Source organism: Leguminivora glycinivorella, chromosome 1 (assembly GCF_023078275.1).
Source record: "Leguminivora glycinivorella isolate SPB_JAAS2020 chromosome 1, LegGlyc_1.1, whole genome shotgun sequence".
In the NCBI taxonomy this organism is placed as follows: Eukaryota; Metazoa; Arthropoda; class Insecta; order Lepidoptera; family Tortricidae; genus Leguminivora; species Leguminivora glycinivorella.
The window spans coordinates 9,387,159-9,407,444 of NC_062971.1; the positions used below are offsets into that span (position 1 = coordinate 9,387,159).

At 36.1% G+C, this 20,286-nt stretch overlaps 2 protein-coding genes across 2 annotated transcripts; one reads left to right on the forward strand and one right to left on the reverse strand.

Moving 5' to 3' along the window:
* Positions 1–3,261: 3,261 nt before the first annotated feature.
* Positions 3,262–6,018, reverse strand: LOC125226502 (cysteine-rich hydrophobic domain-containing protein 2). Its single transcript, XM_048130488.1, has 3 exons — positions 5,787–6,018; positions 4,874–5,084; positions 3,262–3,913 (listed from the first exon to the last, which is right to left on the reverse strand). Exons 1-3 carry the CDS (start codon positions 5,903–5,905, stop codon positions 3,746–3,748), a joined length of 498 nt encoding a protein of 165 aa, XP_047986445.1. The 5' UTR covers positions 5,906–6,018; the 3' UTR covers positions 3,262–3,745.
* Positions 6,019–11,225: 5,207 nt separating this feature from the next.
* On the forward strand, positions 11,226–14,068 carry LOC125231320 (larval cuticle protein A2B-like). The gene is made up of 3 exons (XM_048136763.1): positions 11,226–11,349; positions 12,545–12,848; positions 13,253–14,068. The coding sequence occupies exons 1-3, from the start codon at positions 11,344–11,346 to the stop codon at positions 13,441–13,443; spliced, it is 501 nt and encodes a 166-aa protein (XP_047992720.1). The 5' UTR covers positions 11,226–11,343; the 3' UTR covers positions 13,444–14,068.
* The last annotated feature ends 6,218 nt before the right edge of the window (positions 14,069–20,286 follow it).

A 20,286-nucleotide genomic window follows, 5' to 3' on the forward strand; every position in this document is an offset into this window, starting at 1 on the left:
CATCATTCTTATGCTCCATGTGCAGCATGGACCCTTTAAGCATGCAAACTAAGTCTGAACTAGCTTTTAGATAGTCCGTTAGCTGCGCACACGCGTGGATGAGAGTGTAGGTAAATTCCGTCGCATGCGCGCTGTGCACGCGCGAGCTAGCAGACGCATTTCAAATTAAGTATGTAGTACCTAATGATAATGAAACACCAATTTCATCACATACAGTGAGGTTTATTATATGAACAAAAATAATCTATGCTTAAAAATATTTACAATTCCTTAATTACAACTTAGTGTCAACATACCCTGTTCGCTTTTCAACCGTTGCTTTATAATAAACATCGCTAAATGATTTGGTGGCAAGACACCCGACTTCCGTTTATTGCGTTTCGAGAAACAAAATACGCCGTTTAAACCTACGGGTTAATGTAAATTACAACGATGAGATGTGCCGATACACACAAAACGAATCCTCATTCACAACATGTTGAAAAGGGAAAAGAGGGCGGGATTTTTTTCTAATGTAGAATACGTAGGTACTACATATTTTCTAAGTATCTAATAACACAGTCCCGAACATTGCCTAGTATAAATTTTCCGATTTCGCAAAATTACATACCTAATTCTCTTTTGTCGCTAAAAGCACTCCCAAGCTTTTCTCAAATACATAGATAATATTTTCAGGTACAAAATAAAAATATAAAATTCTTGGTCTTTTCATAATAAAAGCCTAATTAATATTGATAAAATATAGGCAGGTAAGTATAAAAAAAAAGATAAATAAAACTTAAGGGATAAGTATAAAAGTGGAAGATACTGTAAATGTCAGTGAAGGATTGAAGCAAAAAGATCACGGCAAGTAAACATTTTCTTATTCTTAAGAAACAAGTGAAACAGCGAAAGCTATAAATACGGAATAATTTCATTAGCTCAGCAATTCCCGTCAACTTTGTACAAAAATTAAGGGAAAAGTTAAATTTGTTTTTATTAATTCCTATTTTGTTACCAAGATTTTGTTGATGAATTGAGATTTTATTAAGTTTTATTTCGTCATTAAGGTTCTCTAGTATCTATATTTTCTTAATTATAACAATTATCCTGTATATATCTTACGAAAGTCGAATTATATTACTAAATGTTGGTAACAAAATAGTATCAATTAAAATTTGCTGACGTGGCATTGTACAAAGTTGACGGGAATTGCTGAGCTACGTTCAAATTGAACGCTGCAGCAACAGAAAAAAAACCCAGTAGTTACCAGGGTTACCTCCGATCCGCTTTGGTGGTAGGTATCTACATCTACTTCGTTTTTACCAGAAATACATTTTTAGCAGAAATTTATAATACTAAAAATAAAAAACCGGCCAAGAGCGTGTCGGGCCGCGCTCAGTGTAGAGTTCCGTATTTTTCTCAAAAACTACTGAACCTATCAAGTTCAAAATAATTTTCCTAGAAAGTCTTTATAAAGTTCTACTTTTGTGATTTTTTTCATATTTTTTAATCATATGGTTCAAAAGTTAGAGGGGCGGGGGGACGCACTTTTTTTTCCTTTAGAAGCGATTATTTCCGAAAATATTAATATTATTAAAAACGATCTTAGTAAACCCTTATTCATTTTTAAATACCTATCCAACAATATATCACACGTTGGGCTTTGAATGAAAAAAAATATCAGCCCACACTTTACATGTAGGGGGGGTACCCTAATATAGTACATTACGATACAAGTGCGTAAAAAAGGAAGTTCGAAACGAGTGGCGATAAATTAAAACACGACCGAAGGGAGTGTTTTAAATCGACATGAGTTACGAATTTCCTTTTTGCACGTGTATCGTACGACGTTTTTCAGTACAGATGAGCCTCCGAAGTTTTAATTTATCGCCACTCGTTTCGAACTTCCTTTTTTTCGCACTTGTATCGAAATGTACTATTTTTCCATTTTTTATTTTTGCACTTTGTCGGCGTGATTGATATACATATTGTTACCAAATTTCAGCTTTCTAGTGCTGACGGTTACTGAGATTATCCGCGGACGGACGGACGGACGGACGGACAGACAGACATGGCGAAACTATAAGGGTTCCTAGTTGACTACGGAACCCTAAAAACCTACATACCTAGCAAAAATATGAAGTATTGTAAGTCTTGTCGAAACAATTTTTTTTCAATTTTGTTGTATTTTGGTTACTAATGTTATTCATGTAGAGAGGTCATTTGGTAGATTCAACAAACTTTTAAATTAACTTTTAAATTTTTATTGGCTCTAACGTTTTAAAGGTTACATAATTAAACGTATCTTGTGGATTGTTTGTTGTATTAGTTAGAAATTGATTTTAAACTACAGTAGAACCCGCTTAAAACGATTCTGAGGGGACCCAGCCAAAAAAGCGTATTATACGGGAAATCGTATTAAACGAGAAAAAATTGTGATTTTCATCGTAAACTTTTAATATGGTTACTTTTTCTTGGAGCATTAATGCTTTTCTTCTTATTTTTGACATCACTGAACCAAAGATGGAACAAAGAATTCAGAAACTCAACACCGCAGCAGTGATAATGAGCGAAGTGTATGTAGGTAGGTACGAACTATCGCACTAACCGCTGAGTTAGGACGACAAATTACAAATTAATCTTTACGGGTGGCGGTGTCGCCAGAATCGCGTAATTAGTACAGTACAATTAGTTCCGATTATTGTCACCCGCATAAATAAAATTGTTAAGTAATGCAAGGTGGGTGGTTTTAGATGGTGTATTAAGCGGGGACGCGAGTCGTATTAACCGTGAAAAAATGTCTGAAAACGAGTCTCAAATTGTAGGGACCGGCGTAAAATGGCGTATAATGCGGGAAATCGTATTAAACGTGATCGTTTTAACCGGGTTCTACTGATTGGCTTTAGAGTTGTTTAACTGAAACACTAGTCGTCGATATTATTAAATGCTGAATATTGGGCCCTTTTTCTGTCACTTGTTGCCACTGGCAACATCTTGGTGGTAACATACGTGAGAACCAGTTACCAAATTTTTTAGCTTATCCACATATTTTTATCTACAAACCCAAAACCTTCTCATATTTTTTTAAAGTATAAAGCCAAATGAAATATTCTATCAATAAAATTATTTTCCTTTTCATTAGACAATTCGTTTAACCTACTTTTCAATGCCTCAACAACTATCAGACCAATCATCTTAAAGATAAATACACATTAAGTTAACAGCGTTTATATTTAACAAATGGAAGCTTGCAATTTTCATAAGGTGATAACTACATAAGAAACATAATTTGATTTTATTTTAACTTTGTTAAGGTTCATTCACATATTAATTAACATTGTAAGTCTAACAGCAACAGCATCAGACGATTAGAACAGATCTTGTTTATAGACCTATATTCCTACCTCGTTATACGGTAAGACTACCATCCATATGTCAGCATAACATTTAATAGTTCATTTAAAAAGATTCTAGCATTATGTATGTACGCCGTTAAAACCAAAATAGACCAGCTTACGAGACTGAACGCCACAAGCACTACCTTCAAACATTCTATTGATATAGCACAATCCGGTAAAAAGTTAATATTTTAAACATATGCAACTCTCCTCTAAGCAGGTGCCTAGTATGATAATAGCAAAGCGGCTAACACATTTGTTGGTTTGGCCATGTGAATTTAAAATTCAATGTTCAATTTGCTAAGATGTGAGTTACCGATTGATGAAATGACTTAAAGGGTATTTACAAGGAACAAGGTAAGAGTCTAGTCAGGCCTATAGATAGGTATTCTTGGGATGAATTCGATGAGTAGCACATACTCCATCATGGAGGAGGAGTCACAGTGCTGCTTGGTGAGCCGCCAGCGCAGCCCCAGCTTGTTGTACAGGCGGCTGTTCTCCCACTCCAACAGCTTGTTCAGTGAGTGTTGTGTCTGCAAATATAAGACATAAAACACAGTTAATATGTCTTTCACTGCAATAACAGCAACAATAGCTATGTGCGAATTTGCGCGTACATTTTATATATTGTCCATTCAAATTCTATCTGTGAATACATACCTGTAATTGGCTTTGTGTTTTTTTTTTTTTTTTTTTTTTTTTTCTCTTTATTTAGAAGAAGTAGTTTGATTGGTACATAATTGCATTTAGAACAATAATTGTTATTACACAAACATTGTTATTATGTAATTTGGGGTTAAAAAATTAATACCAGGGGCCCGTTTCTCGAAAGGTACAAGCCTTGTATTACAAGTGCGCGAACTGTCAAATCGTATGGGTTGTCATGGAAACACACTTGTAATACAAGGCTTGTACCTTTCGAGAAACGGGCCCCTGACTGTTATTTTTGAAAGTGAACAGGCAGTTAATAGCTGTAAAAATGTAACTGTATAAAACAATATAGGCATGTACCAATTTTATCTTGTGTGAAGTCATGAGTGCATTATCTGACTCATTAACATTGTCCTACATTAACAAAATATGTCAGCTTAAAAACAACACTTTGGCATAGTCCAAAGTCATTAATCAGTAGTACACATTATTATAATTTCAAGTAAAAACTATGACTTATAGACAAACTGCAAATCCATTAAACTAATTTTATAATGAGCTTACTTAGGAATGTTTTGGCAATAGACTAAATACTAGATAGATAGATGTTTGTGAATTTCCCATCCAAAAACTAAAGACCAGATTTTAATAAATGGGACCTGTAGGGCTAAATAATTGAGACTGATGAGTTTCTTAGACTGATTTTAGTAATATTTATATTATATTTTTCAATAAAGAACTTATAGCAGAAATCTTACAAGGTTGAAAAGAATATCCCCTGTGTTTTTGTCAGTCAAAAAAGTATCAATTGATCTATTTCAGTTAATTAAGTAAGAACTTACCCTTTTACTAAGACAAATGACTGGCCAGAGAGAGCATCCAAGAGTACAGCAACAACAGACACAGCCGCAGAACAGCCACTTAACATTAACTGGCAGTGTTTTCTTCAGGACACTGTTGATGCGTGCCACTGTGGCCTGGTACTCTTCAGGGGCTACTCGGGACTGCAAGCCCGATGGGAACTCCCCATTAAATCGATTACTTAAACCAAAACTGAAAACATAATAAATTATGAGTTTTGGTATGAATCAGTTGTTGTATCTTTAAGACTTTACATTCTAATAAAGTTTGAGTTTCTAATTCAAACCAAAATAGCCAAATATAGTAATGTCAATATAAAGTTAATACATAAACTAAATGCTATATAAATATGAGACCTTTAGACATCAAAATAGGATGCTTAGATAGTTTAGTAATACTTTGTTAATTTAAAAGTTAGTTGAATCTACCAAAATGACCTCTGTACATGAATAACATTAGTAGACACAGTCACTAAAAACCTTGGATAAATACCAGAGCAATATCGCAGAGAATTATCAAATAGGTTAATACAAATTCAGGAAATAATATTACAGTCAAATCAGGGCAAGATCCTCTTATTAACATGAGCAATGTAAAACATAATTTCCTTTCATATGTACTCAAGTAATAAAATTAGTGTGTTGAGATGAACCTGAAATACTTAAGGGTCATTGTAGTTACAGTAGGTTCAATAGCATAAGATTTGATCGATGGTCAATGTCCTACCCCAAGGAAAGACCTTCAAGAGATAGGTCGCAGATAACAAAGGAACAATATACAATTGCAGACATGTTGATACGTCCAATAGTGTTTTGACCAATATTAGTACTTAATTTTAGGCTAGTTCACGGTGCTACATTAAATATATAATGAATATGGTATATTAATCCTTACACTGTCATGTTACCAGCTCCCCGTACGACTATAGGATCAGGCACTAATGTCACATGAGTCTCCTCTATATTCTCTTCACTCTCAGTCTCATCCGGGTAAATTGCATCAAAATCTGCCATTTTACTTAATCACTAACTTAAATAAAATATGATTTTGTATATTTTTAACACATAACAAAACACAGTTTTTGTTTGTTGAATTACAACATCCATGGAAGAAAATTTGAGTGACGTTTTCAAATACAAATTCAGTGTTGCTGTACTTCTTTTTATAATGGCAAACCAGAATCTGTGTTTGTGTTATTTATTTAAGAATAGTCTTAAATGGCTCCTAAAACAGACATCAATATTTTAAGAAAAATTGTAAAAAGGCGTCATTTGTACATAAATAATCAATTTACAGTATTTTGAGGATATACATTATTATCATTTATTTTTGACTAACTAGTGTACGCCAGTCTATTACCACCTTAACGTTAATATAACTACCCTAGTTCTGCTACTCTCCAACAGATGGCCCGAAAGAAGTTCAAAGTTCAACCGACGTGTGTGGTTACTAGTGTTGTTGTTAGATGGCGTGATTATACCAAGCCCCCATTATACCAAATATTTCAGCAAGAACTGTGACTCGTTTTAAAATTACTTACTTATTAAAGTTATTAACTTACTACCAACATACCAATTACGACAGAATACGTATATTTAAGACGCAACAGGAGGGGTACATTTTTCATACAAACGCTCTTTCCTCCCTGGTTTTTGAAACTAGAAGCTAGAGCTATGGTTTAACCGTACGTGCCAGTATCAGCAAGTGAATGATTCCAATATTGAATCGCGAGCGTAGCGAGTTGTTCGAAAAGTGGAATATTGATCGGTGTGAGGGGCTTCAAGGCAAGACGGCAGGTTAAACACATTTGCCACCGAGTGAAACACAATATTTTTCACTAAGTAAATACATATTAGATACTTATATATGAAAATGGACCATACTACAGAGCAATCAAAGTTTATAATAAACTACCCACCTCTTTAAAATCAGAACAGTCGGACTCAAAATTCATAAATAACCTAAAAACTATGTTAATAGATAAATGCTATTACACAATAGCTGAATTTATGGAGGATATGACTTGTAATTTGTATTTTAACTTATCTATTTTTGTAATTTACTTGCATCATAAACAGCTATACTGTATTTAGATCCTAAGTATTAAGTATAGTGATAAATAAATAATAAGTATATTGGTATAAGCTAAGTAGGTATTTGTGATACAAAATATTGTAAAGTACCAATTCTTGCTATACCCTTTTCATATATGTACCTATTGTAAAAATTATATGGTATAAAGAACTATTGAACTAAATGCACATAAGAGAATAAAATACTAACTGTAAAACATGAATAGGTAGTTAGAGTCTAGAGAAGAGTCGTGGAATGTATTGGGGTCTATACATTTCACGACTCCTCTCTTCCCGAAAAGACTATTTGTTTTACAAGGTGGCAAAGTTGTTGTTTAACCGTCCGCGCAAGTGAAAGTTTCCAAGATTGAACCGCGAGCGCAGCGATTTTATCTTAAAACTAACAGTTTGGAAATTTATTTAGACGCCCCGAAAATCAATCATAACCTAAATCAAAGCTATTCTTACTTATAGGTACTTTTGTAACAGGCTATTAGTGTACGTAAATATGTATTAGACAAGTACCGTAGGTACATATACCTAATGAACATTATCCTTCAATATGTAACCACTATGTTAAATGATAGGCCTACATACTCGCGGGGCTACTATCACGTACCTAGTGTACCTACGCTTTGATAAGGCACAGCTGTGACCCACAAACTTGATGCTTGTCAAACGGCTATTATCTAAGTAAGTATTAAGTTTACGAGATACGTAGGTATACCGGGTGGGGTCTGTAACAAAAGCAAAAAATTAAACTGTAGGCTGTACTCCTTACCCTGACCAACATTTCTTCAACGACTTTTAAAAATAACTTGTATTTTGTTATTTATCACCCTTGAAAGTTTTTCCTAAGAGGTAATGTACTGCGAATTCTGTTAAGTCTAAAGTGTGACTGACAACGTCAATGACAACAATAATGGCGTCCATTGAAGCTAATATTTAGTTTATATGAAAAATTAGAAAATTAAAAACTTCATAATTTTTAAAAGTCGCTGAGGAAATGTTGGTTAGTTTAAGGAGTACAGCTAACAGTTTAATTTTTTGCTTTTGTTACAGACCCCACCCTGTATAATATACACAACATATATCCGTTTGTCTTATTGATTGTGGGTGAATTAATCTGGTCTATTTACTTTTAATACTGACATAAATAATTTGATAATATCTAATTACTTACCCAATTCTTGACTTATCCAATTCCTGCAGCAATATCATCTTTTTACTCGTAAGAGTCGTACGTATGACACGTTTTTATCTTCCGTCTCAAGCTGTGCATCAGCATCACTCATATACTAGTTAGAACGTACGAGTAACACATATTGGTGACAAATGATACAGAAAGGACCATCATAGCCCTTTTGCTAGGCTTCCTAATACTTCTTCTTCCTTGGGGGACACCTTACATACACAGATCATCCTAGCCCCAAACTAAGCAAAGCTGGGTGCTAGGCGACGATATACATACTTATATAGATAAATACAAACTTACATACGTAGGAAACATCCATGACCCAGGAACAAATATCTGTGCTCATCAAACAAATGTATGCCCTTACCGGGATTCGAAGCGGGCCTCCCCTATGCCAATCCTGTGTGCTTTCTGAGATTATTTTCTGAAAAATCGTTATATCGTTATACATCAGCTCGTTTGTCACATTATTTTTACAGGTACATTAAAGTTACGCGTTATCTCAGAATACCTACTTAAGTATCTATTTTCTTTTAAGTACTTAGGTGAAAACAAATTTTAATACGCCGTGTCAAATACTAGTACATGGCGCGTGATGTAGATTTCTGCCCACCAGTGTTGGCCGAACGTCAATGCAATTAACCATTAAAAATTAACCATTGAAAACGTTAATTGCCATTAACCATTGACAATTGACGGAAAATTAATTGTTAATTTATTTATTATTCATTTATTTATTTCGAAAAATTAACAATTGAAAAGGATTAATGGCTAATTGCTACACAAACAATTAAAAATTAAATTAATTGCTAATGTAAATTTAAAGTGTCATTGACAATTAACAATTAACAAAAATAAATTGTGTAATTTAAAAAAGACGAAACATATAAAAGTTTTAAGTAGGTAGGTACAGTCAACCAATTGGAACCCTAGGCCACTCTACAACCATGACAAAATGACAAGCAGTTCAGATTTCTTACAATCTGATTTCTAATGTCACTGTGACATAGTTTTACAGTGGCTAGGGTTCCAATTGGTTGACTGTACTTATTTTGAGATTTCTATACTGCTCTTCGTGAACCCTGGTTGTGGTTGTACCTAGTGGAATTCAGGTTTAGTGCAACATAAAATCAAGCCGTTTTCGTCATCCAACTCGCCTTTATGAGTACTTGGGTGAGCAGTATCCAAGGTAGAGCTGATACTGAACCCTGGCTGCACCTAGAGGAACTCGGGTTCGGTACAACACACGCGTGTCTATGTCGCACCAAACCTGAGTTACTCTAGGCACTGCCAGGGTTTAGGCCGGGTCATTCTGCTGGGCCTTATTGACTCACTGAAGTTTGTTTTCATATGATTTATAATTTTTAAATACTTTTAATAAAATAGTAGTACCTATCAATTATTAGTTCATAAAAAAAGTAAATTAATTGCATTAAACATAATTGCAATTGAAATCAATGATCATTAATTTTTATTAACTTTAATGGCATTAATCAGTTTGCATTGACAATCAATGGCATTAAGCTTCGCAAAAATTAAATGGCAATTACATTTAATTGCAATTACCATTAATGCAATTGATTAATTGCGAAATCAATGGCCAATGCAATTGATTAATGGTCAATGGCAATTGACGATTACGGCCAACACTGCTGCCCACACTAAAGGAGTACACTTACATAAATAATTTTTAAGAAAAAAAAACCGTCGCCTTTCGGGTTCTGGTGAAAGCTACTTGCGAATGTTGGATTATGTAGAAATGTGTAGGTAAGTATTTTTTAAAACTGCTTTTAATGCTTTAATTATTAGATGGCAACACAAATGAATATACGTATAACGTTAAGGTTTGAGGAGTTTCCTCAATTCCTCATGAATCCGATTATATTATAAGAAATCGAAGCTTGACAAACTTTGACTTGAAAACTCAATATGCTTAACAAACAAAACTAAATAAATGTCACTGTTCTGAACTTAAATGCATGCTTTTCTTACAAAAATACCAAAGTCACTATGAGTGTGCCGTTCAGATTTGAGGAGTTCGGTTCTGACTATCATCAGCAGTTCCACTGCACCAAATGTCACTGTTCTGGACGTAAGTGCATGCTGTTCTTATAAAAATACCAAAGTCACTATAAGCGTGCCGTTCAGATTTGAGGAGTTCGGTTCTGACCATCATCAGTAGTTCCACTGTACCAAATGTCACTGTTCTGGACGAAAGTGCATGCTGTTCTTATAAAAATACCAAAGTCACTATAAGCGTGCCGTTCAGATTTGAGGAGTTCGGTTCTGACCATCATCAGCAATTCCACTGCACCAAATGTCACTGTTCTGGACGAAAGTACATGCTGTTCTTATAAAAATACCAAAGTCACTATAAGCGTGCCGTTCAGATTTGAGGAGTTCGGTTCTGACCATCATCAGCAATTCCACTGCACCAAATGTCACTGTTCTGGACGAAAGTGCATGCTGTTCTTATAAAAAGACCAAAGTCACTATAAGCGTGCCGTTCAGATTTGAAGAGTTCCGTTCTGGCCATCATCAGCAGTTCCACTGCACCAAATGTCACTGTTCCGTACCTAAATGCATGCTGTTCCTTTAAAACACACAAAAATCACCATATGTATGCCTTTCAGATTCGAGGAGTTCCCTCGATTTCTCCAGGATCCCATCATCAGAACTGGGTTCTGAGAAAAATGGGACCAATCTGTATTTCAATCAAAAAAAATAAATTTCAAAATCGGTCCAGTAACGACGGAGATATCGAGGAACAAACATAAAAAAAAACATACAGACGACTTGATAACCGTCCGTCTTGAGAGATATGAGGCGACGGATAAAAAAATGTATGACTGTAGATATTTAATCCAGTGGAAAAGGGTACTGCGAAAGGCAAGTATATATTCTAAAGGCTCTAGGTGCCTTGCTAATTCGCAATACCTACATGTTCCAGTATAAAATGAGCCGGCTCCGATACTTTACAGATTTTGATGCTCCGTAATCGTCCGGCACCTGTAAGACCAAGTTATTCTGGGCAAACCAGGATGTTGGTAGAAGTTTGGTGAATAGTTGGGCAGGTTATATTTTATAATAGGCGGGCGGTTATTATGCGACATGTGCGTATAAAACCGCCGCACGGGCACCCCCGGCTTCACACAACGTTGGGACGCATTGCACCGCACGCAAAATGAAGGTAAGTTATCACTATCGTATTACAATAAACACAGAATCATTCCAAAGAAAGAAATATTCAACATTTCGATATATTTTGATTACATTTGTGTAGGAACCATGCTTAAATAGGATAGGAATTAATTAAGTGCCAGATATGCGTTTGTTTCTTTCTACTGGATAACCGAACCGAACTTACCAGAAAAAAAATAGATTATATATTTTTCCTAGTACTTATTAATTTCATTCGTGTTGGTGTGGTGAAAAAATTTGCGTTTCATTCGGTGGCAAAGTTTGTTTAACCTTCGTGCATTGAATTGAAACCCATGCAACGCTGAAGTTTCCACTTTTCGAACGCTACGCTCGCGGTTAATATTTGAATCTTTCGCTTGCTCGGGTATCAATATCAATATCGGCACGTACGGTTACAGAACAACTTTGCCACATTGTATAACAAATAACCAGGGAGCGTACTTTTCGTGCCGATGACATCAATTTGACGTCACGCTCCATATAGGGTGATCACAAATTGTTTTATTGTTAATTATTAATCATTAGTCATCAATCATTTTAAGTTATGAATTTCTTTGCATGGTAATGAATGCAAGAAGGATGGTGTGCTTTACGTTAGAGAGAAATTCTCTTTTCTACGTATTTCTTGTAATGTGTTGTTAACAATACTATTTAATTAAATTTATTTATAAAAACAAATCAAATAATTTTATTCACGTTTCACATTTCAAGTAGGTATTATTTATGCCACATGTAAATGGACTACTGTATTTGAAGTAATTTGTATACGATTAAAATGATTGACGACTAATGATTAATAATTTACAATAAAACTATTTGTGATCACCTATACGGAGCGTGACGTCAGATTAATGTCATCGGCATGAAAAGTACGCTCCCTGCAAATAACTATTAAAATAAGCAATTGAAATAACTAAAGAAATTTGTTAATATAGAGCGTGTATTTTTTTGATAGGCTTTAATTTTGTATAGGCCCAAATGGTGTAGGTAGCCTAACTGTTAGAGATTAGATCGACAAAATGCGGAGACTACTGTCCCTACTTGGAACCGAGGGAGTTATTACTTGTCCACTTTGAGATTTTTTCAGTCGGTATATTTTTGTGTGTACCTATCTAGTGCTCATTTAATGAATTAGCAGTCAAATCAGATTATGTCCTAAATAAATTTGATACATTGATTTGCAGTTTTTGGCCGTAATTCTTCTCGCGCTGTGGCGTCAAGCTGCCTGCGTCGTCCCTGTATCTCCTTTGGGGTACGCGCGGCCAGCGTTCGCCCCGTTAGGCGTAGCGCCTGGATTGGCCCCGCTCGGCGTAGCCCCGGGGTTGGCACCACTGGGCGTAGCACCCAGATTGGCACCCGTGGTGGCGCACCCGGGTTTAGCTCCCATCGGAGTAGCACCTAGGGTCGCGGCGGTCGCCCCGGCTGTTGACGAATATGACCCTAACCCGCAGTATTCTTACGCCTACGACATTCAGGATGCTCTAACCGGTAAGCATTATTTTAAGGTGCGATTTAAGTTTCATTTGTTTGAAAATCGTTTTATCTGTAGGTACAATTCTATAATCGATAGTTGATCGATAGTAAATTGATTTAATTCTATTGCAGTGTTCGCATTTAAATTTCTATATAATTAACGTCATGTAAATTTTGCTCCAGTTGAAACTTTGATAACGCTAATGGCTGAAATTCGGCGCGGCGTTCGAATTCGTAAATTCGTATGCGGTTTGTGTTACATTGCGGACTGTTGAGGTTACATCAGGTTACATAGAGTTCAGTACACCAATTAAATACCACAATGTAATGAAACTCGCATGGTAGTTCTAGTACCGTATAAATGGGCCCAAAAGTAAACTAAAATGAAATTACTAAAGTGTGTCAATGATTGTGATCAGGTGACTCGAAGAGCCAGCAGGAGACGCGGTCGGGCGACGTGGTGCAGGGCTCGTACTCGCTGGTGGAGCCGGACGGGTCGCGGCGCGTGGTCGAGTACACGGCCGACCCGCACAACGGGTTCAACGCCGTCGTGCACAAGGAACCCCTCGCCGCGGTCAAGGCTGTCGCCGCGCCCGCCTACATACACTAGTCGACTAAAAACCAAGATTTTTCGCTGTCTGTCTTTTTATCTCTTGCGTATTCGAGTGATAGAAAGGAAGACGGCGAGCGAGTGAAGCTTGCGGAAAAAAGTTTGCGGTGGCACCTCAGTGATAAAAATGGTAGAGAAAGATACATTAGGAAATGGTTATTTCCGAATTCGGGATTCAAGTAATATTATAGAATCAGAGACTTTTAGAACATCAGGGAGTCCAGAATTATTAACAATGCCTGACAACGCTAAATGCGTTATACCTATTTTACATGAATCTGGTTAGTGTAAGATGAAAGGGGAAAAGCAATATTTTTGTTATATATTCTTGTATGTGTTAGACGGAGAGTTCCCAAAATCTTTTTTGATTTGGAACAATAAGTAAGATGGATGTCACATTAATTTATTAATCAGAAAGATCGAACCTACAATGCATTGTTGAGACTGGTATTAAGTAGAATAGATAAATGTGATTATTACATCTAATAATAACTTCTTTCACTAACGATATTCATTCAGAGCGTTACCGTGAACTGTCTGCCAATGTGACCTGAACCTTATTTATATAGAGAAGTATTGTTTTTTTTATTAACAAGTAAGTAGTTGTTGATTGTTACAGCTAAGGTAATAAATAAGAGGAATCAAAAAACTTTATTTAATTCTACAAATATAGTTGCCCGTGTGGTGACGAGTTAAGAATTTCACCACCCCTTTCTTCCCGTGGGTGTCGTAGAAGGCGACTGTGGGATATGGGGTAAATTGTGGCGTAGGCGAGAGGCTGGCAACCTGTCATGTCACTGCAATGTCACAGTTTCGTTTTCTTTCAACCCCTTATTTGCCAAGAGTGGCACTGAAGCTTTAGTAGTTTCATGTGCTCTGCCTACCCCTTTATGGGATACAGGCGTGATTGTATGTATGTATGTATGTATATTACGCCAAGCAAAACATTCGGCAACATGAAAGTTTGGTTTAAAAAAAAGGCCAAACGTTAAGTTGGCAAATAAAAAAAAACACACCCGGAAAGACCGTCTACTGACTAAAACTTTTGTGTTTATATATCTACGCCTCTCACACCTCCGAAGGTATACCAGTTATTCATACTTAATCCATTGGTCTTCAATACATATCCCTAGGACGAACACTAGTTAACAATAAACTTGATTCGTATTTCGAACTCCAACATCGAGTTCAACATGGTTCCGCAAAAAATTTAAATAAAATAGAAGCAGTCGGAATATTTCTGTATTATGTATGTAACGTAGTCATTTAATAACCGTTCTTTCTGACTAGTACTATTAATCTACTCAAAACGCGTTCAATTTCTAGTTTTATGTTCTGAAATATGTAACTTCGAAATTGTGTCTACACGGAAAGTCCGGCATAAAAGAGAAAGGCAAGACATATGATAAACAAGGAGTTGCCAAACTTTTTTAGGCTTTATTGGAAATAAATCGAGTGTAAACAATATCAATAATTATACAAGTACGTTTTCGGCTTATGATAGTTGTACCGTTTTTGATTTTGACTTCAAAATACAGTTTTGGTAATGATTCGTATGGTGTTACTAAAATCATTCGAAAGTATTTAAATAAAAATAAAATAGTTGTGACATGGTTGTGAAGAATGATAAGAGGAGAAAAGAACTAAGTTCTACCCGTTTTTTATTTCAAAAGAGAGTAGGTATAGTAAAAAGGAGTTGGCCAGCGATTTACGCCCTGTGTTACAAATCTTAATGTTTTTCATCACACGTGCACTTAAATATATTAAAAAACAACGTACTAGAAGTTTCATAACTCCTTAGGGAAAAGAAACGTTTTCTTTAATTCCCGTTACGCCTGCATATAAAATCACATTTTTGTGCATTAGTGTGCGAGTGTGATGAAAAAAAAATACGCATTCATTCATGCTGTAGTGACTATATATATATAGCAAAACCCAGACATTGCTAAGAAATGTTACCAAACTAATCCACGTATCTTAGGATCCTATTACCTTTTATTAATAACAAAGTTTCAAAAACAGATAAGTAGTTGGATTTATATGAGCCTGTAATATCGTCACTAAATTGGATTCCCAGGTGTTAGTTGGAAAAACAGTATTATGCAATATCTGAACCTGAAAAGAAAAGGTTATGAACCCCATCTACGGGACATATGCCGGTCTTGCCTTATAAATAGAAAAATGCCTATATGTTTAAAATTTCAACGTTATTTTATTAATTACCTAGCACATTCTGCCCTGTTATTACGTAAAATAACAATGATCATGATTTTTTGGAACCTAGGTCATATGAAATTACGCGACAACAAGCGCTAAGTAGACGGTCTTCCCGTACTTATCGCGGGGGGACGGTCAACCTGCCCAGCCTTAAACAATGTGATTTTTATCACTTAAAATTACCTTTTTTCACCAAAATATTATAATAGCCTTGTAAAATATAATATTTGTTAGCCCATAGGACCATGCGGATTACGCCAGACTACATTAATTATAGAGTTTTATCCACTCAAAATTTATTTCAAATAAACTATGCCGATCTTGCCCGCACTGACCTTATTCGGCGGAATGAAATTCGGCGAAACGTGAGTTGGAAAGTGATATTCGGCCATAAAATTTTCGGCGGTAAATAAGATAACCGTATGTATGTATGTATGTATACCTATAGTTACAGTCAGTATCGAATATAAATACTGTGACAGACAAACCGCCAAATATACCAGAAGTACCAGAACGGTGTCCTGCCGTTTCGCCAAAAAACGTTTCGTCAAATTTCATTTCCCAATAATCATATCGCAATAGTTTCATTTCCCAAAGTATTGTTTGGCAAAGGTATGTTTCGCAATGAATTTGTTTGGTCAAATTATCATTTGGCACAATTTTACTTAGTCAAATTTTATTTAGACAAAACTTTATTTCGCAAACGTTTTTAATGGCAAAACTTATATCCCAAAAACATGTTTGGTCAAAATTTCACATCGCAAATTTCGAAAATATTTAGGCATTTGCATTTTCATTTCTACGGGATTAATTTAATTTACCGAAGATTTTTTTGCCAAATTTAACTTAAAATTGTCAAATGATAATTTCAGTTTTATTCCCAAGGCTTCAGTTGGACAAGAAAAGTTTGCTCAACTTTATTTTTGTCAAATTAATTACTGGACAAAATTATTTTGTCAACTATTTTTTTGTCAAAAAATGTTTCTACAAATTACACCATGCAAAACCACGTTTGACAATAAATATTACAAGGCATAAATGTAATGTAATAATTTTATTAGTATTGTAACAGAAAACTCGTGTGCGACAGGGTCAGTTTAGGTGCGACGACGAGCGAAGCGAGGAGGAGCGTGTTAGGTTGACAGTGAGCAAACTGGAAATGGCTTTTTAAAGTAATTAAAAATTAATAGAACATAATGGTCTTGAAAACATAAGGTTTCTTTTTATTAATAAAATGTATCCGGACATGTAAGTGAAAATGTCATCCTTGACATTTGCAGCAGGAGGAAAAAAGTACGACATACACATTATTTCACACAAATCTTGGACACAAAGTATAAAATCAACAAACAAATTTCTAGTGCGCCATTTAATTACAATATATTGGGAAATGGAAATTTTGCCTAACAATACCTTTGACTAAATAATATTTGGTAAAATGAAATTTGACCAAGTAAATATTTTGGGAAACAAATACTTGCCAAAAAAAGTTTTGCTAAATGTCAATTTGCGATAAGTTGTTTTGCCAAACGTTTATTTGGGAAATGATAATTTGGGAATAATAGTTTGGGATGTGAAACTTTGGGAAACGTTTTTTGGCGAATCGTCAGTAAACCAAAAAAATCACGTCACCTTATATAATGATCTAAGGGATTGGGCAACTACCTCTTGAGGACGCATTATTTTACACTACGTCGGCGGCAAACAAGTATACGGTCCGCCTGATGGAAAGCGGTGACCGTAACCTATGGACGCCTGCAACTCCAGGAGTGTCACATGCGCGTTGCCAACCCGTTCGAAACTTGTACACTCACTTTTGCTGTGTTAAGTGTACAGCAAAAAAGAGTGTACAATTTTTATATTAAAGGAAAAAATGGAAAAATTTACGCTTCCGGCGGGACTTGAACCCGCATCCTTTTTGCAATCCGTGCAATGCTCTTAACCAATTGAGCCGGAAGCGTAAATTTTTCCATTTTTTCCTTTAATATAAAAATGTTTAGAATCGTTAGCAGACGTTTCTGCTTAATAAAAATTAATTTAGTATGGGTTAGCACATTGTTACTGGTGAATTCTCAATATAACTTGAGACTCCAGTGCCGTTACAAGATGTAATAGTCTGTCGGTAGATGGCGCTAGACGTCACCCCAAGACGTGTGTACAAAAAGGAAAGGCATGGAAAGATTTGCGAAGTCCGGCGTGGCTTCCGTAGCTCAATTGGTTAAGAGCATTGCACGGATTGCAAAAAGGATGCGGGTTCAAGTCCCGCCGGAAGCGTAAATTTTTCCATTTTTTCCTTTAATATAAAAATGTTTAGAATCGTTAGCAGACGTTTCTGCTTAATAAAAATTAAGAGTGTACAAGTTCCAAAGAGGGTTTGGGTTGCCGAGGACTCAAAGGATAATAGACGGAACAAATTAGTTCCGTCCGTATGTCCGTCCGTCACCAGCACACCGCACCCTCGTTGAGCTGTGGCAGTCAGGGCAGTCTAACTCACCGGCAGGAACACAACACTATGAGTAAGGTCTAGTGCTATTTGGCTGCGGTCTTCTGTAAGGCGGAGGTACTACCCCAGTTGGGCTCTGCTCTAGATTCGAGCGAGATGATATCCGCTGTGCTGTGCCCTACCACGCATGACTTGAGAATTGCTATATTCTTTGGGATTGCTTCATAGTGATTATAGAAAAGGTCATTTCGAGTCGAATTTAATAATTACTATATTGCATTAGTGGTATCCCATTCTTGATTGATGAATACTTTTGCATGTTAAATTGTATCTTGTTATTTAATGCATGTTAATTATAAGATGTAATGTTTTGAAAAGAAGTGGCCCGCCGAGTTTCTTGCCGGTCCCATAGTGGATAGTTGGATACCCCCCTCCCAACTGAGCGGGGCTGAAATCTTCTCGAGGCTGAGGCGTAGGGTTAGAGCCGGCGTAGCTTTATTTGACGTTCATATGCGCATTGTAATATGCCTACTTGAAAAATAAATATTTCATTTTCATTTTCATTATTTTTAAATTATATTTGTCTATAATGTGATAGATACAACATAATAAAACATGAGGGACATAAAATTATCTTACAATAAAACTAAACTATTAAATTTAAAATTAAACTTAAAAAAAATAATTAAACTAAATAAATCTAAAATTAAACTAAAGTAAATCCAAAAACGGCCCCTGTGGCATAGTACCGAAGACGCTGGCAGCATTTCCTCGCTGGATTGTCAAGCTAATACGCTGAGCGAGGAAGCTGCCAGCTCCTCGGTCGCCGGTGGCGTCTCATTTTTAACCGACTTCAAAAAAGGAGGAGGTTCTCAATTCGACTGAATGTTTTTTTTTATTTTTTATTTTATTTTTTTGTATGTATGTTCCTCGATATCTCCGAGAATTGTGGACCGATTTTCAAAATTTTTTTTTTGATCGAACGGGTATAACCCCGAGATGGTCCCATTGGCACCAAGTCAGGGTCTGATGATGGGATCCTGGAGAAATCGAGGGAACTCTTCAAATGTTATAGGCACATGTAATGTTTTCAGTGTATTTTTCAAAGGTAAACCAGTATTTACGCCTGATGGTAATAATTTTATGTGGCTGAGCTGATGATGGAAGGTCAACTCCTCAATGGTTAGGAGTTAAAGGATAATTCTTTCACTAGTGTACATGTATTCGGACTGATACATATAATATCAATAGGAACCACTAAAAATCAACAAATAAATAAACTTTTTTAACAAAAAATAAAACCGCCTTCAAAAATAAGCGTGTTACAAAACACGGAGAAACTAAAAAGCAAAAAATAATAAACCTTTGAATTCAGATTTCTTATCGTATTGCAATAATCTAAACATCCAAATTATAAACAAATCAATTATTTTTGGAGTCGGTGCCAGCCTGCGTATGAGTTGGGTGGGGCAAACAGGCAATAGCAAGGCGACGAACAGGTCTGGTACCGACTGCAAAAATAATTGATTTGTTTATAATTTGGATGTTTAGATTATTGCAATACGATAAGAAATCTGAATTCAAAGGTTTATTATTTTTTGCTTTTTAGTTTCTCCGTGTTTTGTAACACGCTTATTTTTGAAGGCGGTTTTATATTATTTCATTTTCATTTTCGACATAGGAGAAGGAAAGGTTACACTTGGTTCTCTCGTGTTTCAATGGTGTTGTTTCGTTTCCTTAGGCACCGGCCACACCAGACCGTCGCGTGTCTCGGGGCGCGCAACGGGCGTCCGCGCCACGCCACCTGAGTGTAATTCAAAAAGCGTCTCCTCAGTACATTTTGTATAGGAAGGACGTAAGGCGCGCCACCAAGCGGCGCGGCGCGCGCCCCGCCGCCGCCACGCCACCTGGGGCGCGTCTTACGTCTTTCCTATACAAAATGTACTGAGGAGACGTTTTTTGAATTACACTGAAGCGGCGTGGCGCGGACGCCCGTTGCGCGCCCCGAGACACGCGACGGTCTGGTGTGGCCGGTCACTTAGGTCGTCGCTTATCGGTCAGGCGCCAAAGGACACAATTAAGAGCTCGTTTTTAAGACTGAATGGGAAAATACAATATTTTTCCATTATCAACTTTATTATGCCTGTCTTAGATATTATTTTAAAATTATGCTGTGTCGCGGT

Coding starts and splice junctions, on each gene's coding strand:
- LOC125226502 (XM_048130488.1), bottom strand. CDS start 5,905: ATGGCAGATTTTGATGCAATTTACCCGGATGAGACTGAGAGTGAAGAG. Junction 5,085..5,786: donor GGAGCTGGTAACATGACAGT/GTAAGGATTAAT, acceptor TTATGTTTTCAG/TTTTGGTTTAAGTAATCGAT. Junction 3,914..4,873: donor TCATTTGTCTTAGTAAAAGG/GTAAGTTCTTAC, acceptor TTATATTTGCAG/ACACAACACTCACTGAACAA.
- LOC125231320 (XM_048136763.1), top strand. Junction 12,849..13,252: donor CATTCAGGATGCTCTAACCG/GTAAGCATTATT, acceptor GATTGTGATCAG/GTGACTCGAAGAGCCAGCAG.